At 40.0% G+C, this 13,518-nt stretch overlaps 1 protein-coding gene across 1 annotated transcript in view; it reads right to left on the bottom strand.

Annotated features, from left to right (window-relative positions):
• skd (mediator complex subunit skuld) overlaps nucleotides 1-13,518 on the bottom strand; it is a 142,396-nt gene that overhangs the window by 25,022 nt on the left and 103,856 nt on the right. Inside the window, exons 4-12 of the mRNA XM_069509737.1 lie at nucleotides 11,975-12,058; nucleotides 10,832-10,992; nucleotides 9,948-10,081; nucleotides 9,318-9,461; nucleotides 7,924-8,012; nucleotides 4,964-5,053; nucleotides 2,616-2,742; nucleotides 1,994-2,101; nucleotides 802-1,010 (exon numbers count right to left, since the gene is read on the bottom strand). Of these exons, the coding sequence (XP_069365838.1) occupies nucleotides 802-1,010; nucleotides 1,994-2,101; nucleotides 2,616-2,742; nucleotides 4,964-5,053; nucleotides 7,924-8,012; nucleotides 9,318-9,461; nucleotides 9,948-10,081; nucleotides 10,832-10,992; nucleotides 11,975-12,058 (1,146 nt within the window). The remainder of the gene's footprint in view (nucleotides 1-801; nucleotides 1,011-1,993; nucleotides 2,102-2,615; nucleotides 2,743-4,963; nucleotides 5,054-7,923; nucleotides 8,013-9,317; nucleotides 9,462-9,947; nucleotides 10,082-10,831; nucleotides 10,993-11,974; nucleotides 12,059-13,518) is intronic.

Genomic DNA, 13,518 nt, shown 5'->3' with positions numbered 1-13,518 from the left:
ATGACTTCTCGCGGTGCGTGATCCTACGGATTATCACACACGGCCGACGACCAAGGCCAGCCACGCTCGTAGGCTCGGACTACGACGACTTGTTTGCGCTTTAAGTCCCGAAAATTCCTAATGCGCGTGGCCGTCAGTTTAGTGACGTCAGCACTAAACTGAAGTTTCGTATATTTCAGCTGACGTCAAAATGACGTCATTTCGATGTTAATGAGACAAGGTTCCAGCGCAATAGCATTTTGCGTGACTTATACCACACGAATGATACTCGTCCCACGGTGCGGGCTGGTCCGCTTCCTTCCACAATATCACCCACCGTGGGAAGCCGGTATAACTATTGTGAAAGGGCCCTAAGTGCATACAGTACGGATATATTGTGTATTATGCGTACAAAATGACTTCTCACGCGTCATTTTGACTTTATGTATCAACTAGCTTATTCCTGCGACTTCGTCCGCATAGACTACACAAATTTCGAACCCCTATTTTACCCCCAGAGGGTTGAATTTTTAAAAATCCTTTCTTAGCAGATGCCTATGTCATAATAGCTATCTGCATGCAAAATTTCAGCCCGTTCCGTCCAGTGGTTTAAGCGGTGCGTTGATAGATCAATCAATCAGTAAGTCAGTCAGTCGGTCAGCTTTTCATTTTATATATTTAGATTGTCATGTCAATGTACAATTTTAGTCCTTATTTCAAAGGTGAACAGTGTACTTTTGACATGACAGTTGACCCATAGAGTTAAAATGGCGCGTGAGAAGTCATTTTGTATGGACTGAATATCGCGTGTGTGTGACTCACCACGCGTGCACGGAGGTGTAGTCGTACAGCATGTGCAGCGAGTGCTCGTCCTCGAGCGGGTCGAGGCGCTTCTCGGGCGCGGGCAGTGCGGGCCGCCGCAACAGCTCGGGGGCGGGCGGCACGGGGGGCGCGGCGCCCGCCCCGCCGCCCCCCGCGCCCGCCGGGGACCCCGTGCCCGTCGCGCCGCCTGCGCCGCCCGGGGACTCGCCCTGTTGCAATCCAAACAAAGAATAGTTAACAAAGTTTTTTTATTGCAATAAACTTATCTAAAGCTTAATATACAAAACCAGACTTAATTCACACTAATTGTATATTAGTTTAGATGTAAGCGTACAGGAATTATTATTTTAAAAATAGTAAATATCTTTCATAGTTTGTTAGATACTGAATATTAATAGATAAAATAAAAATTGGGCAGTCAGTGGGGACTACCAATAGAAGTGAAAACTTTAAACTATGTATAAAAAAATTAAGAGCTGTTAGGATGTACTCCGACTACCGAAAGCACACTTCACTAAATTGAGCCTTATTCGGTTGCGTTAAGGAACAAATTTTAAAAGGTATTAAAATAAGCATGTCAGAGAGCAACTTGAAATTTATTCCTATCCCAAAAACGTTCAACGCGTCTAAAGCGCGCGCGCGATTTTCTACGTACAAGCCTTATATTATAAGGGGATGCAGAACAAACTTAGGAGAAAACAATGTATTGATTAGAATATGTCGCGAACATAATAATCTTTTTAAAACTGCGAAAAATATGATAATAGATCCTCATTCACTCTCCTTGCAGCAGTACAAAAAAATGCTGCATCAGTATATTGATGCAGCATTATAAACTCGTATGTTTCTTCGTAATTTTTCTTATTTTTCTTGTTTTACGTAATATTTAGTATTCAATATTTAGTACTATTGTAAATTGCAGTGCTTTTATTTTTTATTTTTTCATATTTGTATTTTTAGCTTTAAGTTAACTGGTAATCCCGCACTTGCAAATTTTTAAAATGCATGCCGGTTTGCCAGTAATTGGGTGTACACTCTAAATTTTTTCTCTGTGAATTGTAATTGTTATTTTATAATATGTGTACTATCTGTTGGCAAAACAATAAAATAAAATAAAATAAATAAATAAATAAAGAAGCTTTTATTCCAAAATATCATCCACGATAAAAATACGCCAATTCGTGGCACGTACCTGCGCATAGTTCTTGTGCGGCGGCGCGGAGGGCGGCGCGGGCGTGGGCGGCGCCAGCGGGTCGGGCGTGGGCGCCGGCGTGTGCAGCGTCGTGGGCACGCCCCCCACCTGCAGGCGATTCATTTACTTTATCAATCATTCAGTGTAATCCATCACTACCCATATTGTAAATGCGAAAGTGTGTCTGTTAACCGATTTTAACGAAATTTGCTACAAAACTACCTTGCATCCCGTGGAAGGACATAGACTACTTTTGATTCCGGAAAATCACAGAGTTCCCATGGAATTTTCAAAACCCTAAGTCCACGCGGACGAAGTCGCGGGCGTCAACTAGTATTACATAAAAATACTATCAAAAAGGACCATATTTTTTACGTATAATACGCGACAGGTCAAGATGACAAACGGGGTGGAGACGCCCCGCACTTCCGCATGTCATCCGCGCTATCCCGCACCGGCTTGTTTTTATTTTCAACACCCAGGTATACACTTAGTTCGCGACAGGTCGACATGGCGGGGCACGTCCTGCATACCCGCACGTCTCGGGCGTGTGCGGGGCGTCCCCACCTCGATCTGTTGCGTACTATGCGTAAATAAAAAAAAACCCTATAACATATTTTACCTGGTGTGCGGTGAGAGCAGAGAGCGCCGCGTGCGAGTGGTGCGGCGAAGTCACGCCCGCGGGGGACGCGGCGCCGCAGCTGCCCGGCGAGCACGCGCCTGCGCCGCCGCCTGTGCAGCCGCCGCCCCTGGGAAACACACCACCGTTACCACCAGCTAATAACGACTACAGGTGTTGCATTTCATGAAGACTATTTCGCTACATTTGTGTGAATGCACACATTGTTATAGTGTGCTGGCACTCAGTTACGTTACGCACACTAATGCGTTGACGCTTTTCGGTACACTCACAGCTACAACCAAATCTGCCAAACTGAGGTTGCACGCTCAGGCTGAGATCTATAGAGCATACTATGACTTTCCTCAGACAGACAAGCTTCAGTTAAAATGGGATAGATTTATACCAACGATATAGCCGTCTCATTTTAACAGTGTCTTAGTCTGAGGCTGAGTTCTATAGAGTGCACTTTGACTTTGCTCAGACTTAAGATTGAGTTAAAACAAGACAGATTTATGTGAGAGATAATAGCTCTGTCTCGTTTTACCTCTGTCTTAAGTTTAAGCAAAGTCAGAGTACACTCTATAGATCTCCCTGAGTGTCAAAGTTTGCTCTATAGATCTAGGCCTAAGCTACATGGTGTTTCAGTTCACTTCATGACCTTCCATCAAGTAGAAATTGAACTCTACAGAACACCTACAACCTCAGAATAACAAATTCAACGAAGCTATAATTCTTAGGTCACTATAGCTATGTCCTTTACCAAAAGTGTATGGGGGTATTTTTTACATTTCATTGAGATAAAATGTAACATGAAATGAAGATCAAGCAAGTTAAAGATTTCGATGAAAGGTAGATGTTATGCTTATGATGCAGGTGTATGAGATTACCGTGACCACTTCAAACATCTAAGATTTATTTGCAAAATATTTACAAATGAAGCTATAAAATTCAAGGAAATTAACAATATTATAAAGTCGTCTGCCTACATTTGTATTCTCTATTTTTTTCTCTCCCTAAAGCAAACATACCTTTGTTTGTAAGTTCTAGTGGTTGTTTAATTTGTACAATTTACATATTTTATAGTTAAATACATTTTTAACCGACTTCAAAAAAAGGAGGAGGTTCTCAATTCGTCGGAATCTTTTTTTTAAGTTGTAATTTATGAATAACATCAAATTTTTACAATGACAATTAGTCATTTCATAATTTACATAAAACGATTTCAACTTCAAAATAAATAAACAGTGATTTTAAATTAAAAAAAAGTCAAAACAGTATTAAAAGACCTCGAAAAGATCTCAAAGTACAATGCAATTGTGGAATGGCCTAAGAGCCAGCGCGTGCCAGACCTTCCTTATTTTTAAAAGCTAAAAGTTTATCTGCGGATGTTTGTTTGAATCATGATGACTTCGGGAGATATCAGGTAATAAAGGTGTAAGAAATCTTACGTCAAATTATAAAGTTATTTACATTTCCTTCAGAGTAGTATTAGAAATCCCGTCATGCATTGCCAGGTATTTTTCAAGTATATAGATGAACATGCATGTAGACACAAAAAGCATGCAAATTGTTCATACATAACAGTTAATTAAACATGCATTAATTTCCTATGAAATAACATATAACATGCAAGCTATGTAGCATGCAAGAACACAGCATTGCATTATTTGTGTGTATAAGGATGTATGTCATTAGTAGTTCCGTGAAATGTTTTGAATGGTTTCATAACTAAGATACTTACATTCTCACATTTGTAGTTGCGCAGCCCTTTTTATTTATGTAGGTTAGAAGATGATCTGAATTTTCTGGAGTGGAGACTTATCAAATTTGTTTTAAATACAAACCTTTCCAAATTGGAGTCAGGATGATAGAACGTAAATTTGAATATACCATCATACATCGTGTATTTATTTAACGAAGGTCCAATAACATCAGTATTGCAGAGAGAAATGACAATAGAGTATCACTATTCTGGTACTGACAATCGGGTAATGTCCCAAAGGTTATATATACTTACAAATCAGGCGTAAGAAACTCACGAACTTCAATCGGCTACGCTCATCTTGCGTGGATTCATTTCCACGCTCCGAAATATATAATATGGGAGATGTGACGGTTGTTTGGCATCAAGTACAAGTTAACGGAGAGGCAACGCACTGTAGGCGCGCGATCCAGAACCGATAGGGAGCAACTAACATCATGTACCAATCACCCCATCAGCCACGACTAAGAAGACAACATAGGCAATGAGTTAGCGCAGAGACTATGGGATGGTATCACATCTGTGGCGGTGAGGTGCCCACAGTCGACCAGTGCGGTAGTGCGAGGGGTAGGGGTGGGGTACTCACAGAGGTCGCGAGTCGTGGAAGGCGCGGCGGCGCGGCGGCCTGGCGCGGCGGTGGAAGGGCGGGGGGCGCGCGACGCGGCGGCGGCGGCACCTGCACAACACAAGGCTAGTGCGTGCCCCGCGACCTCGCTCGACCCTGCCTCTGTCACACCGCGCTACCTCTACCGCTACCGGCTACAGGCGGCACTACTCTATCCGCGCGAGCGCAATTTATGCTTTGACTTCCCTACAATTTTTACCTACATCATTAATTTATACTCATACTACCTTATGCTCGCGACTTCGTCCGCGTGGACTACAAAATTTCAAATCCCTATTTCCCCCCTTTAGGAGTTGAATTTTCAAAAATCCTTTCTTAATGGATGCCTACGTCATAATAGCTATCTGCATGCCAAATTTCAGCCCGATCCGTCCAGTAGTTTGAGCTGTGCGTTGATAGATCAGTCAGTCAGTCAGTCAGTCAGTCAGTCAGTCAGTCAGTCACCTTTTCCTTTTATATATTTAGATTTAGAAAAATACTTTTCGTCGTTGTTGTGTGTATATTTTTATACCTATTGCTTACAAGAACCTTGTTACGAATTTTTTGTTGTTACATACTTTTTTTTTAAACCGTTTTTTGCGTAGTCTTTTACTGACTCCAACCAACTTTGAGTTTTTTTTTTACTATCATGGCGGCGCATCATAAAACAATCGCAAAGTGTAAATATCAAATCTGTTTTTCGTGTAAATCAATTGTGATAAAATAATTATTCCAATTAACAATTCCAATGTGAAAAATCTCATGCAAAATGTTAAAAATTTACTTTAATTATACAAGTCACAGCATGAATCACACTTACTCACATAATATAACAATATGCAATACATATTTAGACAGCAGTTATTACGACCCATCCTATACTACTAGAAGCACAGCCAAAAACGCCGTACATACTACGTACAACGTATAACGTAGTATGTCTCGTAGCAGTTTCCAAACGCATCGAATGTGACAGAAGCGCGCATCGGGAAGTTCAGACTTGGATATTGAAATATTCAGAATTTTAGATTTTTGAGAAATATCCGGTTCGAAGGACCATCGTCATTATTCTTTCATGACAAGTTAGCAATTGATTATGACTTAATTTGGTGGTCAGCGACGACGCATCCAAAGCTACAAATGAGCGACAGAATAACTTGAGAGCGACAGCAGTAATAGAAAGGTTTTTAAAGTCAAAGTCAAATATTCTATCCAAAATAGGTAATAAATTACACTTTTTGATGGTCGGTTATTGGATTTGTAGGATGATATTAGTGGTGATAATTAGTGATAGTGGTGATAATTTTTACGCGAACTTAAAACTAAGGCTAAGAGGGTTCCAAACGCGCCCAGGTCTGAGAAGAGCCCACAACAAACTGAGCCGGGGTTTTTTAAAAATTCAAATAAACTTTTACAAGTGCCCTTGAGTCGTCGAGTGAATCTACCTCTGGTTCGGTATGCTATTCCTACCGAAAAGAAACAGCAAGCGACTATTCTCTATCTATCGTAATCGGTTTCTTTCACTTCGTATTAGAACACAAAGTGATTTGGTACAAACCAAATTAAATAAATCAACATCCAAGTCTTGCTAATGCTAAATTATAAATAAATAAACAAATGAGCATATCTCCTCAAAGATATATCCATTATAAAAGCATACGACCCTCTACAGATAAGATTATAACTAAAAATATTAAAAAAAAACTACATTCATTCGTTCAGAAAACATTCACATACATAACATCTACCTAGAATATATTATCTACAAATCTACACCCATATATAATCACTTTTAGCTACATAACATAATCAATTTGATCACATTCTTAGAATGTGCTAAAGTGTCATACACTGCATAACATAATTAATACATAGTTTATAGTTTTTCATATACAGTACATATAAATAAATGCAACACACAATCTTCGTATATCCATTGCTTATATTGCATCTGACTACTGCATACATATTATAAAACTATTATTTGCTTTCGAGCAGAGAAATACGCATTCTAGATCCAAATGTCAAAATGTAAGTTTTTGACTAGTTTGGAGGGTTTAGAAGAGACAAAATATTTATTTAGTGCATGTGCACTCGAAAGCAAAAACAGTAATCGATATGTTTTTTTTTTTTATACAGTACTAGCTGACCCGGCAAACTTCGTACCGCCTAACAGTCGATTCTTTATTTTTTATTTTTTCAATACTTACATTTTTTTTAACTTTTTTCTTCGTAAGAACCATACTCATACGTCAAGGAATATTATAAAAAAAGAATTAGCGAAATCGGATCAGCTGTTCTCGAGATTTGCGATCAGCAACACATTTAGCGATTCATTTTTATACATAGAGATATTATTCATCTGGGTCTGTATTGGGAAAATCTATAAATTACATAGGAAAATTGTCATTGATCTTTTCTTATGAGAATATTATCGTTTTTCGTTAAAAATAATACAAATGACATTTTTATGGTCTGTCTGTACGTTTCATTTGCTTATTTCGGTATCTACTAATACGATAGCAAAAGGGGACCAAAATTGGAGGAATCGAAAATTTAAAGTGGGGTTACTATTATAGTTTTTCGTTAAAAATAATACAAATGACATTTTTATGGTCTGTCTGTATGTTTCATTTGCTTATTTTGGTATCTACTAATACAATAGCAAAAGGGGACCAAAATTAAAGGAATCGATTATTTATTTATTTATTTATTTACTAGATGATTAACAAGATAGGCTTCATTTGCAGGTTATAAAATAGATTTTCATACACTTTTAAGCCGCTTAGTTTTTGACTAATGAAGTTGTGATGAAAAATGACAAAAATACCACTGATTAGTTTATCCGTTAGAAATGCATATTTCTCAACAAGACAGCATGAAGGAGTCTACGTCTACAGCACTATATGTAACACGTATATATTGTATGTGGCGGTACTCACTTGGCGCAGGTACACGGGGTCTTCCTGGTGGGATCGGCGAAGTCCTCGTTGACGTCACCCGCGGGCTCCGAGTAACAGAGTTCCGCTGGCTGTGGACGTTAAGGGCCTTTTATAATATACTAGCTTAAGCTCGTGACTTTGTCCGCGTGGACTACACAAATTTCGAACCCGTATTTCACCCTCCTAGGGATTGAATTTTCTAAAATCCTTTCTTAGCGGATATCTACGTCATAATAGCTATATGCATGCCAAATTTCAGCCCGATCCGTCCAGCAGTTTGAGCTGTGCGTTGATAGAACAGTCTGTCAGTCAGTCAGTCAGCCAGTCAGTTTGTCAGTCAGTCAGTGACCTTTTCCTTTTATATATTTAGATATACAGGTACAATTTTTACAGTAATAGAAAGTAGTTTTTATTTAAATAAACTTTCACAAGTACTTTTAACTCGGCAAATGCTCTACCAATGGTTCGGAATGTCTTTCCTACTAGAACCACCACGAAACTCGATGGTTGCTCTTTTCAAAGATTCGATTTACACCACTACATATTTGCACCACCTGTCAACCTCACCTCCAACCCGCTGGACCTGGAATGACCTTAAGAAGGTAGCGGGAAGGCCTACGTCCAGTAGTAAACATTTTATTTTATTTTATTTATTTTATTTTATTTTTATTTAGACAAAAAAAAGTGAATAATTTACACCACACTTTTAGACCAAAGCACTAGATAAAAAGCCGAGACTGGTGTTGGCAGTTTGCAGCCCAAATAGACCGTAGTCTGTGCTAGGGCTGACAAAGTTCATCGACCTCATTCATACTATATTATATTACATACTATACTATATTTATACTATACTATATATATATACATACATTACTAAAACTATATTTTATTTGGTGCAACAGTGGGGCCGATTCTCTAGTACACAATCTCTAAACCAAACCAAACATAAACAGGTTGATTGATTGAATAGCAAATCAAACGTTAACTATATGAAATAGTTTAGTTTGTCGAAAACAAATTATGTTGAAATAATGTCTTAAATATTTCAATAATAAGTTGTTTTCTGTTTAATATTGGAAGTATACTCAAAACTCCCTATGAATTAAAAGGAGTTCTGTTTCCCACTTCCTGTATCTAACTATGAATTTGAATATTGAGGGTGTGGCTCAGTTGAATCACGCGAAATATCAATTATTTGTAATAATATTTAGAATTTCTTTTCTAAGAGTTAGTTAAAATGGTGAGTACTATAATTATGTGCATTAGCTGAGGCACATTGTTTGAAAAAGTTCATTCAGCGGCGCAAGTCGGTGACGTGTGGAAGCCCTTACAACAAACCTGGCTAGTAATAATACTGATGATGATGACGATGAAGATGATGATGATGAGTGTACCTGGTGCGGCTGCGGCGTGCAGAGCGCGGAGAGCGTGCGCGCGGCAACGTGCGCGGCGGCGGGCGGTGCGGCGCGCGGCGCCTCCATCTCCGTCAGTAGAACGTACGGCACGGGGTACCGCATGCGTACTCCGCCGCACTCCACCTGGTATAAGTAAAATAATAAATAACCTTTATTGTACACAGTGGCCCCGATTCCGTTGTCTTTTTCTAAACTAAATTTAGAGTATCTGCATCCTTTTCATTTTAACAATGCTAAAAAGGGACAGAACACGAACTTTACATTTAAAGACTCTAAATTTTAGTGCACGCTCAAAATTTAAACAGTAGGCTCGCGACTGTGCGCTAAAATCACAGGTTTTACCATCTAAAAATTAAATTTAAAACTGTCAAACTGCGTCTGTCCTTTTCATATTACATTAGTAAGAAGAGGATGCGAATACTCTAAAATTAGGTTGTGCTCAGAATCAGTACCATTGTTTTACTAAATCATTTTGCATCATAAAACATCTCTCAACACTAGAGTATCTCGCGGCAAAGGAAGCGAGAGTTGGAGGCTCCTCCAACTCTCGCCAGTGCTTACGGTCCTGTGCCACTTTCCATCGAAGGATAAAACAATGTGGTAAATTACCTCAACGGCCCCACAGCCCTGCTCCAGCGGGTACAGGTGTCGCCAGGCGTCCAGCAGGCGCGCGGTGGGCGCGTCGCTGTCGCTCCACTCGCGCCCCGTCACGCGACCCTCCAGGCCGAAGGGCGCCAGGATCACTGGAATTTACAAACGAATGTTTAATATAATACACTAGCTGCCCCGGCGAACTTCGTACCGATACTGTACTAACAGTCGATTCTTTTTCAGGATTTTTTTAAATTTTTCTCTCCGTAAGAACCATCCCCGTACTTCAGCGAAATCGGTTCAGCTGTTCTCGAGATTCGCGATCAGCAACACATTCAGCGATTCATTTTTAGAAGAAAGAAGATTTGCAAATTCTTAAGATTGTTTCACGTCAGCGCAATACCATGCGACAATGTGGCATGCTACACATTGAAACATAATTTGCAGCCTTGAGCAGCACGGGACGGTATATTTTACGTCCAGACATCATGCATTAGAATATAACAGTACGAATCTGCCGGCGATTCTTGCTACATTTTAAATTATTCAAGGCCCTGTGGCATACATCAATATCGCACTGTTGCTCTGACGAACGGTCTTTAGAATTTGCTCAATTATAGTTATCTAATATACAGAGCTGAATTTTCACACAACTATAAGCTCAGCTTTCCAGTCTGGTTAGTGTTAATTCAGCCATGTGAGTTCAGTGAGGAGCAAGTGTATCTAGTTTGGGTCTGTCTTAATTCAAGCATAGAGTGAATCTTCTTGGGGTGCTTCTCGTGCACAATTATTATTTCGTCGTCATAAACCGATAAACGTCCACTGCTTATATATTCACTGGACATAGTCTTGTGAGCGACGTACAACGACGTGCTCTCGGCGTGAGATAACGCGAGACGCACCTCTGTTGTCCCCCTGGCGGTCGGCGCTGGGCTCGTTGATGCGCGCGAGGCGCTTGGGCGTGAGCGTGCGCACGGGCGGGTGCTGGCGCACGTCCACCGACGCGCACACCGTGCTCTCGCCGTGCAGGAAGAACGCGAACGAGAACGACAGGTGCCAAGGACTGGAAACACAAACAAATATATCAACAATATGATCCGGCTCGAAGGACCATTTTGGTACTGTACTTCTAAAAAGGCTAAATACACAATTTAAGGTTGCGAATAAATTGCCCCTGATCGATGCGTACGCGAGACGCAGCGTTAAGAGTATAGATGCTACGTTTTACGTTTATACGTAGCGTGCGTGTTACTTTGCCAAATACAGAAGTAGCAACGCAGATCTATTGCAATTACTATAGACTAGAGTACAGATCAATCTCTTGCACTGTAAATTAAAAACAGCACGAATACTATCTAATTAAACTAAAACAATGATTGTGACTGGAGGAATACATGAACTAATAATATTTAGTAATTTTTTTGTCAGAAATTAATTTTTATGTAGTAAATTAAATGTTTGAAGAGGAACGAAGTCACACCCTGATGTCTTAACGGGTTCAACACAGAGATCCTCATTTTGTTCTTGGAAGTGACCTTCGTGTTTTACCACAAAGGCATATTTGAACCTTGCTATTGAAGAACAGGATCAAATAGTAACTTCCGATAATATGTGATTCATCCCAAAATTTACAGATGTAACAGATATAGCTACAATGCCTTTACAACTTTTGACCGTTATGTGAAGTTGGCTAAATTCTTACTTATTTTCTGCTCTTCTTTAACTAAGTAAGTGCAAAGGAAAAATGTTTATTTGGGTCTCACTTTACAATGGTTTCACTCTTTGATCTTTCTACTCTAGTTTTGGTACTTGAAATAAATCTATATATATGTAGGTATATAAAAGGGAAAGGTGACTGGACTGACTGATCATACTACTGGATGGATCGGGCTGTAATTTGGCATGCAGATAGCTATTATGACGTAGACATCCGCTATGAAAGGATTTTCGAAAATTCAACCCCTAAGGGGGTCACTATAGGGGTTCGAAATTAGTGTAGTCCCCGCGGACGAAGTCGCGAGCATAAGCTAGTAGTAAATATGCACCTTTTGCCGACATCCTCTTCGTCGCCATCGTACGGTTGGACAAACCACTTGCCCAGCCTCACGAAGTCCCGCGACAACAGGCATCTGCAAAGAGAAAAAAATATTTCATTAGTTAACACCATATTGCATGAAATTTTGTACAGGAGTATAAGCACTAAGGAAGAATTCTTGAAAACCTCCCTTGGGAGGTTAACAATAGGGTATGAAAGTTAGTATTAAGTTCATGATTTTTAAAGTACGATGTTTTCCTCGTCGCAGAAAGGTACGGGTAGAGGAGGTTATCTCACCTAGTGATAAGTAGTCACCAGTCTAAGATGGAAGCGGACTACCTTGGAAGGGGTATGTCTGTTTCATTACTCATACGTCTGATCGGTTTCTACGCGGTATCGTACCGGAATGCTAAATCGCACGGATTTTGCCGGTAGGTAATTAGCCACGACCGAAACCTCTTCCCAGACCAGACCAGAGACAATTTAGAAAATATAAATTTCCAAATTGGACCTGCCGGTAACCAAACCCGGGACGTCACTCATAAGACCACAGCGCTTACCACTGCGCCAAGGGAGCTAGGTCATTAGTAACTCTAACATTGAGAAAAGTAGAATGGTTCCTTATAATATGTCGCCGATGGGAAATCCCATCGGGCACACGGCCAGTTGAAAAATAAATACTTGATATGATACTGAATAACAACAAAATCAGTAGCTGTAATACTATATAGCTGATACGCATTTTATCATCAGTGCAAAAGTACTGTCCAAGTGCGCATAAAAAGTTCGTAACAATTACCTATACCTATTGCCTACCTATTGCCGTGGCGAATTTCTTTGTTTGCTGTGACTGTCTGACTGGTTGGATAAATAAGTGTAGCCTTTGTTGGGGCAACCAATACTTAAACATTCCCATGCTTATGAATGAGTAATTTTGCAATCGGTATATATATATGATCGTATAGACCAAGTGCAGCACAGACCACTAAAAAACTTCATAAAATTAAAAATTCCAAGTTTGTGACCTCCCTATAGTCGGTTGAAAGTAAAGATATGAAATGTGTATAGTCATTGACAGGTCGAGATAGCCATCGGGGAATGAGACGGGGGGCGCTGTGCGGGTGTGCGGGGCGTTCCTGCTAATATTTACAAGTTAATGCGAGTAGTAATTACGATTAAAATATGCAGTTAAACAGGTAGTTTAACGTTGGTTTATCGCACAACGTGTGTAATGCACCTGGTCGCAGCAGACCCGTGCAGCCGGCTTCGCTTTGCCGCGCCGATCGTTACACTTCCGAAGGTCGTTGTAACTTAACCCCCAAACTTGAATACTAAGCTATTCTAACAAGATAATATATCTCCGCCATACTTATAACACGTTGTAAATTGTAATGTAATGTAAACTTTTAATTATTAATTATTAATCTAAATATATAAAAGGAAACAGTTGACTGACTGACTGATCTAGCAACGCACAGCTCAAACTACTGGACGGATCGAGCTGAAATTTGGCATGCAGATAGCTATTATGACGTAGGTATCCACCAGTGGCGT

This window comes from Maniola hyperantus, chromosome 3 (assembly GCF_902806685.2).
Source record: "Maniola hyperantus chromosome 3, iAphHyp1.2, whole genome shotgun sequence".
In the NCBI taxonomy this organism is placed as follows: Eukaryota; Metazoa; Arthropoda; class Insecta; order Lepidoptera; family Nymphalidae; genus Maniola; species Maniola hyperantus.
The sequence above is the reverse complement of the archived record's forward strand: the minus strand, read 5'-3'. Positions and strand labels throughout refer to the sequence as shown.